Genomic DNA, 23,811 nt, shown 5'->3' on the forward strand with positions numbered 1-23,811 from the left:
GGAAGCCCGGCCCAGAGATTCTTAAACACTGGCATCTGCAGAGCCACCTGGGGTTCCTGTTCAGTGTGGAGATGTCTAGGGCTGCCTAGATACCTAATTTGTACCCTGATTTGCAGATCTGGTCCATACACTGTATCCCTGGGGAAATCCTTACCAGGATGCCAGCTTCTTGCTGAGGGCAGTGGGTAGACACCCCTCGAATGCCTGGTGAACGAGGCAGCCTTAGAAAGAGAGGCTAAGCTCAGGGGTCAGGCTGCAGGTGGTGGGGAGGGTGGGGAGTAGAGGGGTGAGGGAGGAAGCATGTGCTAGCTGGAGGTGAGCAGAAGGCTGGGCTGAAAACGCAACAGCATCTTAAAGGGCTGCTCAGCCTTAGTGGGCTAGGAGTAGAATTGCTGGGACTTGGGAAGATGGGAGCTGGAAGGGTCAGCCCCCTTGACATTCAAAAACAGAAAAATCCCCTTGCCAGGAATATATAAAACTATTCGTCAGCAGTAGTCAGCAAGAGGCACTAATTAGTACTTTTAAGAGGAACTCAGCAAGCGGGGCTTGCTGAGCTCGCTCAGAGAATCTTGCTGGAGGCTGCAGGAAACCCAACCAGAGCACTGAAAACAAATACACACACCAACAGTCTAGAGGGGAGACTAACGTAGTAGCTCAGAGCAGACTCTAGAGCCGACGTCCTGGGATAAAGTTCCAGCTCTTACATGGGTTACCTCAGGCAGCTTAACCTTTTATGCCTCAGTTTTCTCCTCAAAAAAATGGGACTAATAATCATCCTACTTCATTAGATTATCGTAAAGATTAAATGAATTATATATAGAATAGAATAATGACTGGCACATACTAAGCACCATACAAGCATGTGCTATTGTCGTTATTATTATTTTAAATGTAGAATCTGGACATCTAGGACCCAGAACCCATGGCAGATCTATTTAGACTCTTGCTACTCAACATTTGGTTCGCTGACCAGAAGCATCAGTATCACCTGGGAGCTTGTTAGAAATGCAGTCTTAGCCCCAGTCCTGGATAGACTGAATCAGAAGCTGCATTTAACAAGAGCCCAGGTGAACAGCGAGCACACTGAAGCTCGCGAAGCGCAGCTTTAGAGCACACAGGGGGCCACACCCAGAAACTAGGCCAGAGATTGGGCTATTTTGGGGAAGGAGGCCAAGAGGGGTTAGGTTGCCCTGCCTTGGGCTCCCCATAGCCTGGAAAGCCCTCAGACCCTTGTCAGAGCGGGCACTTTACGTGGGGACACGGCCAGGGTCCTTACACGTCGGTGTGCTGGGGCGGCCTGGTGCCTGGGGCCACCCCGCCGGAGTCCAGGAGATGCTGTGAGGTCAAGTGGTGGTTTGCTGGAGTACCAGGTGCTCAGGAGGTGGTCCACCTGCTCCTGACTGGAGACTGCACGCGGGTGGGCTTTCCCGCTTCCACCGTCCAGGCCCTCGCGGGGCTCAGCATCTCAGGGGTCTCCGGACCCCTGCCCGCGGAGTCCCGGGGCAGCCCCCACGCCCGCATCTCGCTCTGCATGCTGGCGAAGAAGTGCAGCCCACAGCGGTGTGCGAAGTCCCGCGCGTGCTCACAGCATGTCTCGTTGAAGAGCTTCCGCTCCAGGTCCACGTAGTTGCTCCAGTATCTGCGCTGCATGAGGACTGTCTGGTCGAAGCAGGGCCTCAAACAGTGGGCCAGGAAGGCCACGACGATCAGCAGCAGGGTGATACCCCAGCCGATGGCCTGGAGGGTGGGGAGCGCGAGGTTGAGTGTGGCGGGACACAGATATTGTACAATGTGGCAAGGATGTTCCAAAGTCTCTCCCTTTGTTTATCCCTTGCATCCTTTTTCAAATCTATCCATCTTCCCACTAAGTCATCCATCCTACCAACCACCTCCATCTGTCCTTCCTCCCATTTATTCTTTCATCCTTGCATCCATTTTCTATCCAACGATCTCTCCACCCATCTAAGCATCCATCCTCTTATCTGACTGTATATCTATTGTCTTTCTATCCAGCTATCCTCTCAACCATGCTTCCATCTGTCCATCATCCTCCTTCCTAACCAGCCATCTAGTCTCCCATCCATTCATGTTCCCATACTCTCATCCTTCCTTCCTTTTATCTATCCAACCATCCATCCACCTGCCATTCATCCCTCCAACTTTCCTCCTGAAGGGAACAAGAATATGTCACCCCAAAATATGCCTCTTTGACATAAAAATTATTTTGAGCTGAAGACAATTAAGAAGGAGCAACCTCCCCTTCTGCCTGAAGGCAGGATGTAAATTCCCCTTTTGCTGGAGACAGACTCTCATCAGCCCAGAGACAGCAGCAGAGGAATCCGCAAACAAACCTTACTCCATTAGTTTCCTCCCATGTATTTATTTACCTTCCCACAGTTTCCACCCTTGGAAGCATAAAGCTGCTTTCCCTCGTGCTGACATTTCTCTGCAATGGTATTGCTCATGGCTGAAGATGCTATATAAGCATACTTCTAAGCCACCGCTTTGAGTGACCCTTTCTTCTTCTTTTTTTCTTTTTTTTGAGTTACTCTTTGTTTTAGGTTTCTCCTGCATGATGATCACTGCACACAATAATAAACTGTTTGTTTTCCTCCTGTTAATCTGTCTTTTTGTTAGTCTCAGCTGAAAACCTAAGGTGGGTGGAGGTCAAGTTTTGCCTCCTTTGCACTCCCATCCATTCATCCGTCCCTCCACCCATCATCTTTCATCTTTTTATTCAGTTCTTCATCCGTGCTTATATATGTGTATCCATCCCATCTATGCATCCATCCATCCTATATTTTGGGGAAGACACTGAGGACTCAGTCTTTGCTCTCACAGAGCTCACACTTTAGTGGAAGATACAATGAAATAGGTGATGAATGGCTAAGCACCATGTTGAGGGATGTATCGGGGGTTGTGGGAAATCAGAGGGGCGATACCCAACCTGAACTTGAGGGCTCAGATGACAGTGCGGTTGAGGCTGAGACCTGAAGGATGGCAATAGTTTACAGGATGTGAACAGGGAATACTGTTCCAGGCCAAGCGTGAGGAGAAGCTGGAAGCAGTTCTCTGAGGCTGGAGACCCCACCTGGCCAGCCCCTCGCCCTCCCCTCTGCCCAGCCAAAGGTATTGAGACATTGCTGAAGACCCGAGCAACCGTGTGGACCTGGAGCAGAGATATCACTCCTCTAAACCACAAAGACATGTTTGAATCCTTATCATTTGCAGATGTGATCGACAAAACTCTCTCATTTGGCCTCTTACAAGGTCCTCCCTCCCCCCACTCCAAATTTAAAATACTTGTGTGAGTATTTTACCTGGAGGGGCATTTAGTGTGACTGATCATTTACAGCTGAGTCAGGACTTGAACCCTGGTCTGACTGAGAATTCTACACTCTTTCCAGGGAACTAGTGAGAGCCTACAGTGTTTACATCCATAGGAGACATCAAGGTGAGGAGACCAGACCTCCATTTACTTGGCAGGAGAAACTGAGGCCCAGAGCGGGAGGGACATGGCCAAGGTCACAGTCTGAAGCAGAACCAAGTGTATCCTGAGCACTGGTCCTCTCTCTGCCACTCCACGGGCCTGCATCTGCCACAAGCCTGTCCTGGCACCCCAAAGTGCTGGGTTGTAGCTCCAGTGATGTTCTGCATGTGGTGGGTTCATGTAAACACTTTTGGGGGGGACACAGCCCAGGCTGGGCTCTCGGAGTGGTGGAGGTGGAATCTGGAGCCTGGGCTGGGGATGGGGCTGGGGTTTGTCCCCAGGATAATGGATTCTGTGCCCTGTGGGGAGCCGGACATCTGGGGAGCCTGCATTGTAGGGAGGTGGATGAGAGGGTTTGGAGGAATGGCACTTCAGATCCCTGCCCGGCCTCTTACAAACTGTGACTTTGGCCTTGTGAACTAAACTCTCAGAGCCTCAGTTTCCTCATCTGCAAAATGGGATGGTCATGATTGCATCCACCTCATAGGACTGTCTTGAGAATTGAATGAAGTAACGCATATGAAATGTTTAACACAGTGCCTGACACATATGTGCTTAATAAATGGTAATTAGTATCATATTTCTGAGGGGTGAGCAGAGTGTGTGTATGGGGTGGTGGCAGGGTAGAGCAGTCTATCTCCAGTGTTTTCCTGCCATCCAACTTGGGGATGAGTCTAGTGGGCTCCCGGAGGGTACGAGCACCTGGCATCCACCCTGGGGTGAGTCAGCGTTGATGGCGGAGTCCCCACTTCCTAAGGCCCAACACTGTCCTGTGTGTGAGTAACACTCCTGATCCCCCCAGGGACCACATGCTCCATGGTTGTGCCTGCAGCATTGGGAGGGGCCTCAGGAAACCATTTGTACCTCCAGGCCCCTCGGAACCGATGCAGGACATTTCCTAGGGCTGGGAGAGGACCACCCGAATTACCTGTGACAGGCACTGCAGGTAGCGAGACACTGCCTTCCGAGCGGGGCTGTCCCTGACCAGCTCATCTTCCTTGCAGGGCACCTTGGCCAGAAAGAGCTGCACCTGGCTGGGGGTCATGCTGGCAAAGTCTAGAAACTTGTCGGGGTCCACGGAGCTGCTGAAGACGCACACGAAGCAGCTCCCATCGAGGAGAGCCAGCAGGATCCAGACAAGGGGGCGGCCGGTGCTCTCTACAGCACAGAGGAGAACATATACCTGGGAGCAGAGGAAGGAAGGGGGCGCAAAGGGCAGCCGGAATTCAGCTGCAGCAGGAAGGCTACAGGGGAGATGCAGGGATGGACTTCCCAGGAGGAGGGATATCCCAGGTGTGATTATACCAAAGGAAGGGCTACGGGTCCGAGCAGCAGAGGATAGGGAAGAAGCAGGGCTGAGGGTCCCGGGAGTCTCAGGACTGGAACACGGGGGAGCTGGTATTCTTCCTGCTCTAGCTTTGTAGCAGACTCTGTTGGTGCCCTGTCCCGGCCAGAAGCATCTAGAGCTTTGGTGGGTAGTTCCTATTCATATGGAGGGCCTGAGAGCTTCTGACCTCAACCACTTGCATGGCTCTGCCTGGGACTTTGGAAGAGTTTCTGCTCCCAGAGGTGCAGGCTGGAAGTGCTGGAGGGTCATGTTCCCAAATCAACCTTCAATCCAAGAGGGCAGGGCCTGGTGGATAAGAACCCCAGCTTCCAGGATCCTCGGTGGGACGATTCTGAGGTGTGTTCTATCCACTTTCTTAGAGGGTCCCCAGAAGGACTGAGCCCAAGTTGCCTACATATTATCACATTCTTCCCAGAGGCTGCTTTTGGGAGGACCCTAAACTAAGAGGGTCCCGTGGAATAACCCTCCCAGAGACAGCACCTTAAACACCTCTCCGCAGTGTCCGGGAGCCACCCTCTGACTGTCCCCAGGTGCCGCTTTTGACCCGCTCTGCCCGTCTAGTGGCCTGGATTGGGTGTTGGTCACAGGACAGGAGCCCAGTGGAGCTATACCCACTAGACCCCAGAGGAAAAGGTAAAGGGCACACTTAGTGAATGTGACCCTCCCTGCGTGGCTGAATCACAGGGAGCTTGGAACCGCTGGGGAACATGAAACAGGCCGCTTGTGCACAGAATGCAGAGGTTTTTAACTTGGGTTGTACACAAAACATAAGATGGTGTGTGCTGGCTGGGTGTGTGTGTGTGCATGGCCAACAAATTATAAATATGTTGTAGGCAGGGGCGGATCCAGCATTTTCTATGGGGGCAATGTGGTTAGAAGGTGGAACCCAGGACTTGTTATGAAGTTACATTACATACCCTTGAGAACACCTCAGTTGTCCACATCAAAGAATAGGGGAGCGGAGGAGATCGTGAGTGAGCTAAAACCCACCAAGCCCCTCCTGCCACTGCCCATGGATCTAGAGCACTTATTTTGTCTAAAACAGGGCAGCAGTTCTGGCTTGGGCTGTGTTTGAATCTGAGCCTCTTCTTTGCTGTGGGAGCTCAGCCTAGTGAATCACCCTCTCTGTGCCTCAAGTCCCCCATCCTTAAAAATGGGTCCAAGACGGGAGCCAACCCAGGGCCGAGGTGAGAATTCATAGGCGGTGCACACACAGCATTGGGCACAGAGCTTGGCTCCCAGTGGGCCAGGGAGCATTATGAATCGCTAAACTCAATCAGCTGATCAGGGCACCGACCAGGTGCGAGGCTCTGAGGACACTGTGATACAGCAGGTGAGGTGCTTGCCCTCGGGGAGCTTGCAGGAGAGGGGATGCAGCCTTCAAGCCAATGATGCCTCTCGTACGGCAACACGGCTGTGCACGTCATGGGATGGTCCTTCATGCATGTGGGGAGTTATAATCCATGGCCAGCATGACAGATGTGACCTGGATAATTCTTGGGAATCCTGTATCATTCATGCGTCTCCAGCACTGGGCATGGAAAGGTGACAGATGACAGGATCAGAAATATCTGTTTCCAGAGTAGAAACTGGCAGATCGGTCTCTGTGAACTGATATGTCTTGGTATCATTTCCTAGGGGAAATGAGGATGCCTATGGGGGTGGGTGGGGGAGTTCTGACAATACCCACGGGGGTCACTGGGATTTTGGCACCTGGCAGTGCCTGTGTGGTTGGGAGAGCCCCTGACAATGCCCACGGGGACCTGGGTGGCGAGGGACCGCACCTGCCGATGCCTGGGTCCTTCCTTCGGTGCCCCGCAGGCCGGCACCTCTCCTCCACCATCACCACGGGCTGCCAGTTGGCCAGGAGGCTGCAGAGGAAAAGGGCGGCTGGGGGCGTGAGCAGCTGGCCCAGGCCATAGAGGGCATTGTAGCGCGCCAGGCAGGGGCAGTTGAAGTCGAAGGAGGAGCACAGCTTGACTGTGACCGCGGCCAGCAGCAGGCAGATGCCGTTCATCACCGACTCGGAGCTGGACTGGAAGTGCTGGAGGAGCGCGCGGAATTTATCCGTGGCCGGGCCTGGGTAGAGGGCAGCTGCGGGTGGCGGGCAGGGAGGTTTCAGCTGCCTTCCTGGTCAATGCCAGCCCCGCTGGGGGCGAGCCCGGGGCTGCGGGAGGTTCTTCCTCGTCTTCCAAGGGCCTGAGGGGACAAGGAGGAGGCGGGGTCTAGCCAAGGAGTGTAGGGCAGAGCAGGCTCTCTCCACCAAGGCCCCCTGGCCAGCCCGACTGCCCCCCACTGCTACTCCCCTCCTCTCTGGGGGGATGAGTCACTGCTCTGTGACCAGCCAGCCCAAAGCACCTCTAGGCAGATGGTCCCCGCCCTGTTCCTCCACCCCTTCCCTCTTCAGGATTGTGATACCGATGCCTGACAGCTGCTGGGGCTTCCCGTGGGGGGACAGGCAAATTCTGGGTGTGGTAAGACCACGGCGCTGATGGAGCCAATTACATTTTCTTGTCTTGGTTAAAAACATGACTTGGGGCTTCCCTGGTGGTGCAGTGGTTGAGTGGTTGAGAGTCTGCCTGCCAATGCAGGGGACACGGGTTCGTGTCCCGGTCCAGGAAGTGGGCCCGTGAGCCATGGCCACTGAGCCTGCACGTCCGGAGCCTGTGCTCCGCAACGGGAGAGGCCACAACAGTGAGAGGCCCGCGTACCGCAAAAAAAAACACCAAAAAACAAAAAACCCATGACTTGACTCAGCTGAGCCCAGGGAGATTTCACGTTGGCTTTCATGCTGGGAGGAACCACCAGGGGCGCCTTACCCTGCCCGAAGCCTTCCCGGAAGTCTCTTGAGGAGAGTTTAAACCATGTTTCAGTGTTTGCCAGGGTCGTGGAACGGAAGGGCTTCCAGACAGAGAGTACCGTCTGGACAAGGGCATGGAGGTGAGAAGCAGCCAGGTGTGGGTAGGCAGTTTGGGGTTGCTTGAATGTAGTGTCAGACAGGGGGTGTCGGGAGAGGGCACAGGGGGTGCTCATGGGTGCCTGCACCCCTTTCCTCCACTTTATTCTGCTGCCCTTCAGCTCTGGCCACCGACTGGCCCAGGTCTCCCTAAAGCGCAGCTCCCACTACATCACTCTTGCGCTCAGGTGTGACCAGGGCCCCCTCAGCTTCCTTAGCCTGGCGTTCAAGGCCCTCCTAGCCATACCCAGACATGTCCTCCCATCTCCATGCCTCTGCTGACGCATCCTCCCCGCTGGAGAACCCGTGCCGCTTCCTCCCACCTGCTCTTCAAGAGGCAACTCAGATGCAGCTCTTTCACCGAGATGCCCCTGGTGACCTCAGCTCTGTGGGAACCTCTCCTCCCGCTTGGCCCTTGGAAAGGCCGCCCCAGCCTGCTTCTCCTCTCGCCCAGGTGTGGAGCTGGATCTCCCAGCTAGGACGGGCCCTGCACCCACAGCTGCCCGTCCCTGCAGCCCCCAGCAGGGTACCAGGCAGACGGCACGGGTGGTAGATGTTTGTTCCCTGTGACGTTGACACTCAGACCCCCTTTTTGCATCTCTAGCTCTGTCCTCTCTGCCCACTCCTTGACCTGTACCTGCCTCCCTCTCTGCTCCTAGGAGGTGAATGGAATGTAGGTCCTGCTCTTATCTTTGTCTCTTTCTTATCCTGTCCCTCTTTCCATCTCTAACTCTACCTTTCTCTGTGTGTGTGACCCCCTGTGTCCTTCATTGTGTGTTTCTGAGTCTTTCTGTGTGTCCCTCTGTCTCTGTCCCTCTCTCTGTGCTGTGGCCTCTTCCTGTCTATCTTTCCCTCCTCTCACCTGCGGCCCGCCCTGTAGCACCCTTGTCTTACTGGCCCCCGGTCCTGACACTGGCAGCCTGACGTGGGGAGAGGAGTGGAAGCAGCCACAGGAGCCCAGGCTCCGTTCCTGGGTCACAGATCCATGGGCTTGGCCTGGAGCCTGGGCTGGGGGTGGGTGAGGCTCAGGTTCCTCCTCAATCTCCATCCCTCTGGCTCCCTCACTCCTAGCCCAGCGCTACCCTTGAACAAAGGAAAACCTCAGGGACTGGGATGGCCTTGACCCTACTGGCCCCTGCCCTGCTCCGTCCAGCCTGGGCCAGTGGGCATGTGGGACTCCCAGGGATGCCATCAGCAATTCCTCAGACCCCGGGTCCTCACAGTCATGAGTGCCACTCCCCACCCCCATCCCTCTGGAGCATGTGAGGTAAGCATCCTTCTGAATTCTTTCCGGCTCAGGGGCCCAGCAATGCCCTCCGGTCTCCACGGAGCCTGCCTTGACTGCAGCGGCTGCACTGACCACCCCTCTTCCCGTACGCTCAAACTTTTAGAAAATGGAAATGTCGGCATCTTTTTTTTCTGATTAAACACACCATTACGAAACATTAAAAAATATCTAATATAAAAGTATATTATATAAAATATACTAGATAAAATATCTAATATAAAATATATATTATATATGTAATATTATATATTATATATATTATATTAATATATATATAATATATTAGATAAAATATCTAATATAAAAATATATATTGACTGCAACCCCCCAAGTCTCCCTGTCACTGCATCAGTGTGTGTCCTTCCAGACTTGTTGCTGCCCACACGGGCACGTGCTGGCTGGCCCGCCTGGGAATCCTCGGGAGACAGCCAGGGACGCTGTGAGCGAAGCACTGGGTGCCCTGCTCGCCCAGGAGCCCTGGGGTTGCTGGGGGAGAGGCAGCTCAGGCTGCCTCTGGGACTCCCATCTGAGGCCAGTCTCTCTCTTCTCTTAACCTTCATGACACAGGGCTCACTGTGTTTCCGTTTCTCTGAGAGATGACAGCCCAGCAGCTTGAGGGACCCGTGGGATCTGCAAATGAATTTTGTGTAGATCATTTAGCCTGTATTTTAAGTCAGACCATCCCCAATATGTCCTGCAAATGTCCTAAGTATCTGTGCAGTCTCCACTTCCGATGAGGTAGCGACAGACGGAAACCCGGGTCTTATATCTTATTTAAATCTTACCCAGTCCGTGTGCTAGTCCAGGTCCTGTGAAACAGGATGACCTGTGTGAGGGAAAGTGGGGAGGGAGTGGGAGAGGGCGGGAGCGCCGTCAGAGGCAGCGAGTGTGGCTCTGCGGGGAGGAGAGGCGGGGGCATAATGGAGAAGCCCTTCAAGCTGCTCCCTGTCCTGGGCTCCTAGCTAGCAGAGAACCACCAGCACCAGCACAGCCCTGGCGCGGGTCCTGGAGAGGCAGGCCGTTTGTCCGAGAGGTCACGCAGCCTGGTGGGGACAGGCCCAGGAAGGATGTGCTCCTCCTCTGTGCCTTCCAGCCCTAGTCACCCTCTGGGCTGCTGCCAGGAAACGGAGCTGTCCCGCGCAAGACCCTGCTTCTCAACCCTGAACCCCAGCGCTGGGCCCCCCACCGAGCATGGAGGGGCGAGAAATGGGCTGGGAGGGTCTGAGCACCACTGTCTCCCATTCTACTCTCAGGGAGGGGAGGGTGGCCAAAGGGCCCCCAGCTGCTTCTAACCTAGGGATTTTTCCGGAAGAGAATGGACAGTGTTTCTGAGGGAACACTGCAGGAAACTGGGACAAGGTCTCTCCCAGGCCAGCCTGTTCACAGCTCCAACCTCTGGGAGGCAAGATGGCCCTGCCAGGTCAGCCTGGGTCATGTGACTGCACTGGCCCTTGCTGGGTATTTACTGGAAAACATTCAAGCAAAGAAAAAGGCAAGAAGGAAGCCCACCACGTCTTAAAGGGCTATTACCTCTCGGGGTGAGCAGGTGGCTTTACATTAAACAAAAATTCTGTATTTTCTAAATTGCCTATTTTATAATAATGATTTTTAAAATTTCCCAGTAAAAATTATAAGTATTTTTACTGGAAAAACTCACAGGGATTAAGAGACAAGGCAAAAGGAAGGAAGATCGTCTTTTGTTGCCCAGAGGCCGGGCCTGATATACAAGGAGAGGCAGAAATCGAAGAAAAATAGGAGAGAAAGGTTTATGTTACTCATGTGTGTGGAAGGAATATTAACTTGTAGATCTGCTGCAGAATAATGCCTCAGATCAGATTTTCTCAACTCCCTACCCTACCTTGGGGCTCTGCAGCTGTGTTCTTCCAGATCTTTTCATTCGGGGAAAATTTTTAAAAATCAGATTTTCATTTTAATGCTGACTTAAATCTATTTAGCAGTTTTAAACACGTGTTAACTTGCAGTTGGAAGATCTTTATACAGCAAGTCTTTGGTTTCTTTTTTTCTCAACTTGGGGTCTTGGAGATATATTCTTGGGGGTCCTCCATATTTTTATTTCCTTCGAAAGGAATCTGGGTATTCGAGAGATACTGGCTTGACTGTTCTTGGAATTCCTGTGATGGAGAGGGCTCCTTAGGACAGGGTGCCCCCTACTGGAGGAGTCAGTGTGTCCGATGTGTGTGTGTGTGTGTGTGTGTGTATGTGTGCGGTGAGTATGTGTGTGTGGTGAGTGTGTGTGTGGTGTGTAGCATGTGTGTCCTCAGAAATACAGGCGTGGCTGTGTTTCTTCTTTCTGTATAGAGAACACACTCTCCCCTGGGGTTTCTTCAGAAGGAAGACACTGGATGCGTGTCCCACTTCTCTCTCAGGACTGGGAGGCTATTGTTGCCTCGCATCTCAGAGCTGTGGGGCCCTCTCTGTCCCTGACAGACCTGCCTCTCTTCTACCAAATGACAGAGGCCTCTGTGGGATCCAGGGGACAGGCCTTTCTGGTCTTCTCTGGCAGACCTGGCTGAAAGCAACATGGCACTTCTGTGGGCTCCACTCTGGTGACTGTGTAGAGCCACATGGCCTCTGAGGGACTGAAAGGAGAATGAAAATAAAGGGGGGAACTCTGACACATGGCATTAGAACAACTGGCTAATCATTTGGGAAAATGTAGGTGAATTTCTTCACAATCAGAGACTAGGGAAGGCCTTTGTGATCAGAGCACAGAATTCAGTAGCTGTGAAGGAGAAGATGGATGAAGTGGGCCTCATAACTTCTGTGGGCAAAATGCCAATCAGCAAAGTGAAAATAACAAAAAACGGAAAAAAGGCATTTTCCACACACAAGCCACACAAAGCCCTATTTCCTTAATTTGCAGAGGAATCATACAAATCAATAAAAAAAAGATGATCAATCCTGTGAGAAAATGGGCAAAGGATGTGAACAGGCTGTTCACAGAAAGGGGAGGGCACGCGGCCCCAAATCCTGTGAGGACTGTAGCCCTCATTCTTAATTAAATATGTATCTGAACAAGCAGGTGCCTTTTTAAACTAAGTTTTTAGAAACTAAAAGATAGATATTACCCAATGTTGATGAGGGCTTAGGGAAATAGTCACTTTCATACACTGATGGTTGGAGTATAAATTTGTACGAATTTTCCTAGAAAAATTTGGCAATATATTTAAAGCAAAAATTTAAATATACGTGCCCTTTGACCTAACAATTACATAGCTCTGTATTTGCCCTATGGATAGATTTGCAGAAATAGCCAAGATAAACAAGGAAGGATGTTCATGATAGATTTGTTTTAATAGCAATAAAACTGGAAACAACTCGAATTTCATCAATAGGGGATGTTTAATAATTTGTTTAAATAAATTATGGCACAGCCATAAAGTGGGATCTATGCAGTCATTAAAAGAATGAAGCAAATCTGTGTGTGTTCGTATGAAAAGAACTCTGATAGATTCTAAGTTTTTTTTAAAAAAAATGTAGTTTAGTACACTGTGCATAGCATAATCCCTTCTGAGTAAAAATATAAATATGTAAAAGTTTTGGTATTGTGCATACACTTTTTGCTGGAAAGATATATAAAAAATGTAGACAGTTAATACTATTGGGTGGTAGAACAGGGGAGACCTTTATTTTCTTTCCAGTTTATACCTTTCTGTGCTGTTTGACTTTTCAAACAATGTACATGTGAACTTTATTTTAAAAAGATCAACAGAAGTATTCTGGGCAGGAGATTTATGGATTTTAAAATAAGTTTCAATATGTAAATAGATAAACATTAAAAAAAATAGGATTGAAATATACGACTCACACAAAATAAAAAACCAAGTTCAAACCTTAACATTCTTCTACTTTAATTTTGGGTTCTCATCCTACAGGTTACAGAATATGGAACAGTTGCGTTGGTTCACAATACATTTCTAACTCCTTTTCTCAGAACAAGAAACAGATAAGCCTGGTTTTATAATATTTTCACCTTCTTCTTTTAAACATCCCTAACAATCTATAAAAATGGATTTTCTGACCGAAGTGAAACGAAGTGGTTTCCAGACCCTGTGAGGGGGGCGGGTTTTCTGGTGTGGAGGTCCTGCCAGTGGTGGCATCAGACATGGATGTCGGGCCAAATGCAGAGACTTGGGGGCAAAAACAGGTGAGGTGCTCTTGGGGGAGGGGACACCCACCCAGCTGGAGTTTCTGAATTCTACTCTTACTCCATAAATACGAAAGTCAGAGTAACCCTGGGCACCCCCCTTTTCCCTGTTGCCTGTGCCCACAAGCTCATGAGACTTCTGAGACGTGTTTGGGAGAGCCCTGGGCCAGGAGTGGCAAGTCCCAGTTCTGAGGGTGATTGGGTGCATTGGCTGCACACCCTCAAGCTCTGGCCACATGACAACAGCTGTTCACTGGGCATCTGCAGAGCCCACAGCTAGGTGCTGTGCTGGTGCTGGGCACGCACAGGTACCTACCTCAGGTACCAGACGCAGGCAGTGGGGCATCACAGTGCGAACTGGGGTGCTCTGGAGAGGACCTCCACTTGCCTGAAGTTTGGGGAGTTTCTCTCCGTCCTGGGAGAGAGTGTCTGTGATGGGGAGGACTCTTCTGCTGGAGATCCAGTCTCAGGATGAAAGATGAGAAAGTGACTTCAGTGAAGCAAACATGCCCAGAGGGTAGCATCTGGGTGGCTACAGAGTAGGGCTAATTCTAAATTGACATATTTTCTTTATAATGACGTGGTTAATGGAAGCTATAAAGATATATTTGCCCCCCCCAAAATTCTCTTCCCGTTTTGAAACAGGAAAAGAGCAACCTGTAAACATTTTAAAGTTGTTTTGATTGACTCGAGGACCCCCCCACCAAAGTTTGCCGGAGACAAAGGTGAGTCTAATGGAGGTCTAGCGCCACCTAGTGGTGGCTAGAGAGAGAACTTGAGAGGGACAGGAGGGAAGAGACAGTGGGACACACAAGCCCGCTCACCTGGCTGAGAGAAAACTTTCCACAGGCTGCTCTCATTGGAAAGAGGTCCCCCTGAAGCGCCTTTGGGTGAAGGGTGAAGGTCGGAACAAGCGAGTGCCTCTGGGGTGTCTCTTGGGAAAGGAGGATAGAAGTGGGAGGCTACCCTGGCAGCAGTAGTGCAGAAACGTCTGTTGCCCATTCTGGGTCTAGGGATGAAGGGCATTTGAACTGACTGAAGGCTGTTGACTTACTGGAGATGTGCCTCCTGGCTCCTATGTGTCTTTCAACTCTTACCATGAAGGAGTTTTAAATTTTTATGTGGTCCTATTTATCATACTTTTCTTGTATGATTCTCTGATCTTTGTAACGTTCTTAGAAAAGCCTTCCTGCCAAGTAAAGGTCATTTAAAACATCTGTGAGAGAAAGAGGATGCTGGGGTATTACATTCACTTTGAACACTTTTCTTTGAGTTCAGTTTTGTTATTTTTAAATCTATTTCGTGTTCATTAGTGGCTATGTGCTTCCTGGCTAACTTCCAGAGAGCTGAGCCAAAGCCCCTGGGAGTCTTCAGGGTCTCTACGGTGGGAGGAGGCTGGCTCAGGAACTCAGGGAGGACACCTCCCCTGCAACAGGTGTCTTCCTCAGGCTGGCACCTAAAGGAATCCCATCCTGGGGCACGCATAGCATCGCAGGGATTTGGACTCAGACCGTCCTAGGGCTGAACCTCAGTGCTTCACTTATCAGCTCCTAATCAAGTATCTTAACTTTCCTAAGCCTCAGGATTTTCATCTGTAAAATGGAGATGCTGTTGCTGCTGCTGCTGCTAATAATAATAATAGTAGTTACTTCATAGGGTTATTAGCAGGCTTAAATGAATTAATACAGATGAATTGCTTAGACCAAGGCCTGGTATGTATGTCTATGTGCTCCGTAAATATCACCTGTCAGTATTACCTAAGCCAGTGGCCCTGAGATGGGTCAAGGGATGCTGTTTGAAATTACTAAACAAGTTTTCCAAACAGGGATACATGTGGCCCTCTTTCTGGTTTTGCACATTTTTCTTTCAGCTTCTTGCAGGAATCTCCATCTGTCCTTTTAGATGCAATCTTAAGAATGCTTGGTCTCAGGCCTGGATTTTATCCATAGGCACTATAGGCCCAGGACTTAGGCGTAGGTGCTTTCTAAGGATCTGCTTAAGACTGGAAAAAAAATATTACTGGCTCAAAATTATGAAAGGAAAACTTCAAAATCAAAATTAAGAAATGTTTACTTAAATGTCTATAAAACAATGTTGTGGCAACTTCATTAACTGTTAAACGAGTGCTCATAAATATTTCATTACATTTGAAGACAATCGTAGGTTTTTCTCACTTGGCAAGAACTCCAACACATACAAGATTGTTTAGAAATAAAACCAATTTTAAATTCAGTGAGTTCCTTTTAGTCCAGTGATTTCAAAAGCCAAATTTACAAAAAATCCTTTCAAAATGTTTAAGACAGGAAAATTATGTTTAACGTGGGGTGTAGTATATTTTACTACGTTTGACCTTATAGAGTTAGGCACCAAAGATAAGAGTTTGGGGGTCTGTGAAGATCTTACAATTAGTCCCGGACCTAGGGGCTGCCTCCCAGGAGGCAAGTCTGTCTGTGGAGCAGAGGAGGGAGCAGGTGTTACCCCTCCCTGTACAGCCACCTCCTGCCCTACCTTCTAACGTGACTAGCCCTGCCTGGGTGGCAGCCTGTGCTGGTCTGGCCCCAACTTTCCCCAGGAAAGCCTGCAGGCATTCTTTGAACATTATCCTCTCACCTAGAACACATGTCCATGTTCACAGTTTCCCAAAGTGTGATCAGTTAATGACCTGCATGAGAGTCTACTGAACGAGAATCTCTCGGGGCAAGGCCCTTGAATCTGCATTTTATTAGACGTTCTTCCCCTGTCCCTCCCCCTGTAGATGATTCTGATGCATGCTGAGTTTGAGACTCATGTCTACAGTGTGTGTGCACTACAGGAGGGGGGCAAGATGATCCAGTTTAAAAAAATGGATTTTATTTTTTAGAGCAGTTTTAGATTCACAGCAACATTGAGTGGAAGGTACAGAGATTTCCCATATACCCTCTGCCCCAACACATGTGCAGTCCCCCCCCATTATCAACATCCTCCACCAGGGTGGTACCTTTGTTAAAACTGATGAACCTACATTGACACATCATTATACCCCAGAGTCCAGAGTTTTCATGAAGGTTCATTCTTGATGATGTACATTCCATGGGTTTAGACAAATGTATAATGTCATGTACCCACATTATGGCATCACACAGAGTATTTTCAGAGCCCTAAGAATCCTTTGTGTTCCACCCATTCATCCTTCCCTCCCCCTAACCCTTGGCAACCACTGATCTTTTTCCTGCCATAGTGATGCTTTTCATACAGTATGTAGTCTTTTCAGATTGACTTCTTCCACTTAGTAGTGCGCATTTAAAGTTCCTCTATGTCTTTTCATGGCTTGATAGCTCATTTCTTTTTAGCGCTGAATAATATTCTACTGTCTGGATGTACCACAGTTTATTTATCTATTCACCTACAGAAGGACATCTTGGCTGCCTCCACCTTTTGGCAATTATGAATAAAGTGGCTATAAACATCCACGTGCAGGTTTTTGTGTGGACATAAGTTTTCAGCTCCTTTGGGTAAGTACCAAGGAGTGCAATTGGTGGATCATATGGTAAGAGAATGTTTCGTTTTGTAATAAACCACCAAATTGTCTTCCAAAGTGGCTGTACTGTTTTCATTCCTGTCAGCAGTGAATGAGAGTTCCCGTTGCTCTGCGTCCTCACCAGCACTTGGTGTTGTCAGTGTTCTGGAGTTTGGCCATTCTAATAGTTGTGCTGTGGCATCATTGTTGTTTTAAATTTAATTAATTAATTATTTAATTTTTTGCTGCATTGGGTCTTCGTTGCTGCGCCTGCACTTTTCTCTAGTTGCAGCGAGCGGGGGCTACTCTTTGTTGCGGTGCGCGGGCTTCTCATCGCGGTGGCTTCTCTTGTTGCAGAGCATGGGCTCTAGGCGCGCAGGCTTCAGTAGTTGTGGAGCACGGGCTTAGTTGCTCCAAGGAATGTGGGATCTCCCCGGACCAGGGCTCAAACCCGTGCCCCCTGCATTGGCAGGTGGATTTTTAACCACCGCGCCACCAGGGAAGTCCTGGCATCATTGTTTTGATTTACATTTTCATGGTGACATAAGATACGGAACATCTTTTCAAATGCTTATTTGCCATGTGTATGTTTTCTTTGGTGAGGTGTCTGTTAAGGTCTTTGGCTCATTTAAAAAATTGAGTTTTCTTATTGTTGGATTTTAAGTGTTCTTTGTATATTTTGGAGAATAGGCCTGCTTTAGATATGTCTTTCGCAAATATTTTCTCCCAGTCTGTGGTTTGTCTTTTTATTCTCTTGACAGTGTCTTTTGCAGAGCAGAAAATTTAATTTTAATGAAGTTCAGCTTATCAGTGATTTCTTTCATAGTTCATGCCTTTGGTGTTGTATCTAAAAAGTCATCACCAAACCTAAGGCCATCTAGATTTTCTCCTATGTTATCTTCTAGGAGTTTTATAGTTTTGCATTTTACATTTAGGGCTGTGATCCACCTTGGGTTAATTTTTGTGAGTGGGGGTGTAAGGTCTGTGTCTAGATTCACTTTTTTGCATGTGGATGTCCAGTTGTTCGTGTACCATTTGTTGAAAAGACTACCTTTGCTCCATTATATTCCTTTGCTCCTTCATCAAAGATCAGTTGGCTGTGTTCATTTCCAGGCTCTTTATTCTGTTGCATTGATCTATTTGTCTATTCTCTCACCAATACCACACTGTCTCAATTACTGTAGCTTTATAGTAAACTTTGAAGTTGGGTAGTGTCAGTCCTCCAACTTTGTTCTTCTCCTTCAATATTGTGTTGGTTATTCTGGGTCTTTTACCTCTCCCTATACACTTTAGAATCAGTTTGTTGATACCCACAAAATACCTTGCTGGGATTTTGCTTGGGATGCATTGAATCTATAGATCGAGTTGGGAAGAACTGACGTCTTGACAATACTGAGAACTACTAGTGTGTTCAGCCCTAAACTTAGTCCTGGGAGGTAGGAAACTCGACTGGAGTACACAAGAGCACAGGACAGGCTCCCCATAGTGTTGGCAATGAAACCGCACCTCGCACAGTTCTAGGCATACAGGCAGTGCTCAATACGGTCACTGGAGCGATGAATGAAGCTGAATCCCAAAGCGCCTGGGAACAGGGCAGTAAGGTGGCCATTCCATGCTATGATGGTTAGCAAAGACTCCCATCCTTCAGAGGAAAGGCCTGGTCTCAGGGAAAACTTTGTGGCAAAGGTACTGTTGAGAAGGACACTGGCCAGAAAGATTGCTCTGCACAAGGCTCTTGGGCTTACTAGGTGGCTGTATTGATAGGTTAATTCACTGCCTTATTGATTCATTGATTTGTTGAATAAATATTTGTTAAGAATAAATATTTGTTAAGAATCTACTATGAACTCAGGGATCTCCCCATCTAAGATGTCCAGCTGCCCCCTGCAGTTCAAGCAGGACTTCTGTACATGTTTTCTGATGGCTTGATAACTATGGGCTGGGCCTCAGAGCATGGTAGAGGGGCCTTGTATCTCAGCCAGGGATGGCTGTGGCTGTTTTCTGTTTTAAGGCTAGTTTCTCAACAGGGAGGGAAGTGTCATGCTGTTGACGAAGGTGGTCTCAAGTTTAGGGGAGCCTGGCTTGGCCTAGATGAACTCCACTCTTGCCTGCCTGGTGGGGGACCATCCCTGTGGCTCGTTCTGGGCTCAGTCTCCAGGGGCTCGGGGAAGGAAGAAAGGAGGTTCTCAGTCAAATATTTTATTATTTTATCAACATGGAGACGCTTCAAGACTTGAACTGATCTGGGAGCTGTGGAGAGTGAGAAAGAAGGGGAAGGGAGAGGTGAGCCAGCAGGAGGAGACCAAGCAAGGAGCAACAAGGGCAGAGAGACAGCAGGAGAGAAAGTGATGGGGATGGAGAGAAGCAGGGAAGGGCAGGGAGAAGGGGAGAAAGACAAAAGGAGGGAGGGAGAGGGGGAGGGGGGAGGAAGAGGGAGAGAGAGAAGGGAGCCAACCAGAAGGGAGAGAAACGAGGGAGAGAGAAGGGGGGACTGGGAGCTGTTGCTGAAAGAGCCTCGGTTCCACACTGAGTCCCTGCCTGGGGTCCTTCCTCTCCTGCACGTTGGTGTGAGAGCTCACAGCACCCTCACGGACACATGTGTACACACAGCCAAACACAACGCACTGACACCCACCCCCTTGGGCAGCGCCTTCAGAATCTACACTGCTGGGGAGGTGGGGTTGCCACGGTGACAGGTGCTGGAGCACCACCTTATGGGTATTAATAGCTTCCATTGAAGCCACCAAAACAGTGACTTCATCCAGCCAGCCGTTTCCCTGGCTGGTTCCTTCTCCCTCCTCCCTTCTTGATTGGGGCTGGGAAGGGCCCTCGGCCGCACAGGCCGCTTCCCCGCCTCCTGGCAGCCACCTTGGTGAAGGATGGCTTGAAGGCCTCAGGGATTCCATCCAGGGTCCAGCAGGAGGGGTGTGCTGCGGTTCTTTGCTCCTCTGAGCTGGGTCTAACCACCGCCCCTGCCAGGAAAGGGTTTCTGAGGCACAGGACCTGTCAGAGGGGTCAGCCTCAGCTGCTCTGGGTCCCATGCAGCCACACCTACCTCCTCTAGGTCCCTGCCTGGCCAGAGACTTCCAGCCAGTTGCCACTTGACAGTGGTGTCCCCTCCCACAGCACAGAACTCCTGGGAAAATCAAGGGCCAGTCTAGGGAGGTGACATGGGGTACAAGATTTCAGAGGCATCACGCTTGAGCTCGAGCAAGTGCAGGGTTGGTGTCGCACGATGCTGAGAGCCAGTGCCTCCTTACATTTCACACCAGGGAGGCCTCCCTTGTCTCACCCTAATCCCAGCCCTGTTGATACTCTCATTGTCTCCTCAACCCTCTGGGATCAGGGGACATTTCTGTCCTGCCCTCAGTTCCTTGCCTTGGTCCCTAATGCCTCTCACCTTCCTGTGCGGCTCCCCCGGATCAGCCTGTCCTGAGCTGCAGAGCCTCTGGACTCTTCAGGCAGGCACCGGTGTCTGGTCCCCTCATTTCCCCTTCCCTTTGAGCTCCTCCGTCTCTCCCCTGCTTGGCCCACAGCCCCAAGTTTAGACCACATGGGGCCTGTGACCTCCCTGCCATCCTCTACCTTCGGGGCCTCACCCCACCCCCATCCCTGGCCTATGCCCCAGCCCCTCCTCCTGAGGAAGGGAAGGAGGCGATGAGCCTCCGCGCAAGCCACTGTCGGCAAATCCTACCAAGGGCTTGCACTTGGCCCACACTCCGGGGGAATTAGTCTCATCTATACAGAGTTTTCAGATTTATTCCGATGCCAGCAGTAGCCCACAGTGGCCTCATTTCAGCAGACTTCAGGGGGTATATGAGTGCAAGAGAGTGTGTGTGCGCTTGTGTAGAAGTGAGTGTGTGAGAGAGTGTAGAGGTGTGTGTGCAAATGTGTGAGTGTGCTGCCATTCAGAGCCCATGGATTTCTGATGCATGAGTCATCGGCTGGAGTGAGCCTCGGGGAGATACGCCCATAAAAAGACAGCACCCCTGACCTGCCACGTCCATTCTGCAGCTGGCTGGGCACATGATCTTGGGCATCTAAGAGGCTGGGGGCAGGGGTGGGGGCTGTCTTTCCCTCCAGACCCCAGAGAGCAGCTGTCAAGGATATTTCTAGCTCGCCTGGAGTCCCAGGCATTTAAGGATGTGATGCCTGCAATGGGGTGAGGGTGGAGGGCGGGGCAGGGAGAAAATGGTGGTTCAGAGGCTTTCCTCCCAGGGCTCTCGGTGGAGTTCTGCTGGCAGGCAGGGCGATTCACCCATTCCACAAGCATTTTTGGACAGTCTGTCATGTGCTAGGCATAATCCTGGGGACTGGTGACATCATGGTGAATGGAGTTGTCCTGTTCTCTCCCCTCACAGAGCTTATGTTCTAGTGGGGGAGGCACAACAGAAACCAGGGGGAAAGGCTACTTTCAAACTAATTCCAGAAGATAACATAGAGTAATGCTATGGAACATGACTGAGAATGGTGAGGGTTCTCTAGCTGGGGCGGGCAGTCAGGGAAGGTCAGGAGGTGACACAAGAACTGTGCCTGAATATTGAGGAGCTGTCATATGGAGACTTGAGGAAAGAACCTTCCAGAAGAGGATGGACGAGATGCCTGATGCCAGCCCACGTCCTCGCTGGATTCTGGATCAGAGTTGCTGTAGCGAGTCAGGGAGCTAGAGGTGATCTAGAGGAACAGGAAGGCAGATTCTCTGTCCTGGGGGGAACCTGTCTCACCTTCTAGCCCTGATAAGACAGGCAGAAGGAGATGCCCCCATGTCTAAGTAGGAGGAGAATGATTCCCTTTCCCTTCCTGCAGGTCCTTGGTAGCAGTGCTGAGCTCCAGGATGGATGAGTCATGTGAACAGGTGATATGCTGAAGACCCCTTCCTCCAGGAAGCCTTCGTTGACTGCTGCAGGCCACAGAGGCCCCCACCTCTGAGAGCTGACAGAGACACTTGGTTCAGATTTGGTGGTTCTCTGACGGTTTGTCCCTGAGATTTGTTCCTGCACCTTGGCCCTCCATCCCACCTCCTAGGTCCAGTCTGTGTTCATCTAAAGGCCCCCCAACGCTATGTGTCCAGTAACTGAACAGCCTGGTGTTCTTGTACTGAGCCTTTGTCCCAGCGCCCCTTGGATCTGACTGAGAGCGAAGGGTCAAGCGCTGGGATTCCTCATCTCACTTCATTTATTCAGTCATCCATCCACTCCATAAAAATTCTTTTTTCTGGAGTTTTACTATGTGCCAGGCGCTGAACCTGGTGCTAGAGAAATTGGAACTTAGGGCTACCTCGCCCCGGGCCTGGCACCCAGGGAACTCACCATTCTTGCTGTACAGTTTCTCTTGTTTTCAGGACCAAGTTCCACTGTTGGTGAGAGGAATAAACCCAACCCCTGGAGCCTCAATCTCTGCCGGATATTTGACCCCAACTCGGGCCCAGGGACCGCCCCCCCCGCCCCCCTCGGGCCGCGGAGGACTAGTGGCAGACGGGAACGCGGCGCACCGGGGGCCACATCTGGCTGAGCGGGCGCGCGCGTGTCACTAAGACGCTCATTCACCGGCGCAGCTGTCACCATAACAACCGGAGCGAGGGAATCCTGGCGACTGCTGGGGGCGGGGGCGGCGGTTGCGCGAGGGACCCCGCGGGGGCTGGAGCGTGGCGGCCCTGGGAGACCCACCACCGCGGCAGCGCCCAGCACACCCCGCGCTCCTCGGAGCCCCGCTCCATGCCGAGCCGCCGGCGGGAGGGCGCCACTCACGTTGCAGCCTCGGCCGTCCCCGCGGGCGGGGACCCAGCCGGCGCCGAGCCGCCGAGACTCCGGGCAGGCCGAGCCGCTGAGCGCCCGCTCCGGGGGCCCTGACTCTATGGCCCCGGGGGAGCGCGCCGGAGCCACCGCGCCGCCCGCTACCAGCCAGAACCGGAGCGCCAGCGGGAGGAAGAGGGGAGCCCCGGGCGCCGCCAGCCCCGGCCCAGGGGCGCGCCCGCCGCGGAAAATGGCAGGCAGGTAGAGGGCCCCCGCGGCGGGCAGGCCCCGCCGAGGACCGAGGAGCCCGGAGACTGGGAGGAGAGGAGCGGCCTGCCCGCCCCCTGCCGCAGCCCCACCAGGGCCCTCCCCCGGCGGCGCGCGCGCCGGCGCGCGCACACACTTGCACACCGTACCTCCTCTGCTGCTCAGCCTCGCCTGCCCCCCGCGAGCGCCGAACCCCCTGGGGCCGGATGCCATGGGTAACAACTTCTCCAGTATCCCCTCTCTGCCCCGAGGAAACCCGAACCGGGCGCCACGGGGCCACCCCCAAAACATCAAAGGTAAGGCTCCGCCGGGGCCGGGCGCAGCTGGAGGACTGGGGCGCAGGCGGAGGGGCAGGGAGAGGTGGAGAGGTGTGGCTGGCGAGGCCGGGCAGGTGCCACCTGTTGTGCGTATTTGGAGATGGGAGATGCACCTCGGCCATGGAGGTGCGCTGGAGGTGGGGGGCTGCTAGTGATGACGGTGAAAATCAGGGAGGATGGTGTTGCGTGGGGTCTACGCAGTTCTCCCAGCCAGCACCAGAAACGTCACTGGAGTCCCCTCAGGCCATGATGCTAGGCGAGCGTGCAGGGGTGAGGAAGGGCATTTGCCAGGTGGGTAGGGGAGTGTGGCAGGATGCTCAGGCTGGCCAGCTGTGCTTCCCAAGGGAAGCACCATTGTCTCCTTTTTCATCTGCCCATGGCTGGAGAGGTGATGCTGGAAGCACTAGTTGCATTTCCAATTGGAGGGTCTTAAAAATCCAGGACAGATTAACAACAGCCTGGAAGACGGGGGCCAGAGCCGGTGGCCTCTGGAGTCCTCTGCAGCTACTGACTTTTTGTATCCACTGAATCAGGTTGTTTTCTGGTTCCCCAAAGGCTAGATGTCCAGTTGAAACTCTAGAAAGGAGGGCCTGGGAGCCTTGAGACAGAGTAACATTTACCGAGAAGGTCTTTGCCCTCCAAGTCCCTCGACCCACCCAGCACCCTCAGGGAGGCCCCAAGCCCTGTTCTTGGCTTTAACTCTTCAGTGCTGTCTCTGACCTTTGGAAGACACACCTGGGTCCTCCCAG

The 23,811-nt window shown here is 51.5% G+C and overlaps 1 protein-coding gene across 1 annotated transcript; it reads right to left on the reverse strand.

Moving 5' to 3' along the window:
• Nucleotides 1–580: 580 nt before the first annotated feature.
• Nucleotides 581–22,958, reverse strand: CALHM3 (calcium homeostasis modulator 3). Its single transcript, XM_089897363.1, is given in 6 exon segments — nt 581–1,461; nt 1,464–1,737; nt 4,419–4,636; nt 4,639–4,673; nt 6,623–6,968; nt 22,238–22,958. Coding segments are annotated over 6 exon segments (1,833 nt in total). The 3' UTR covers nt 581–1,222.
• Between the last annotated feature and the right edge of the window lie 853 nt (nt 22,959–23,811).

This window comes from Delphinapterus leucas, chromosome 16, assembly GCF_059928025.1.
Source record: "Delphinapterus leucas isolate spDelLeu-1000000601 "Yukka" chromosome 16, BTC_Dleu_Yukka2, whole genome shotgun sequence".
Classification (NCBI taxonomy): domain Eukaryota; kingdom Metazoa; phylum Chordata; class Mammalia; order Artiodactyla; family Monodontidae; genus Delphinapterus; species Delphinapterus leucas.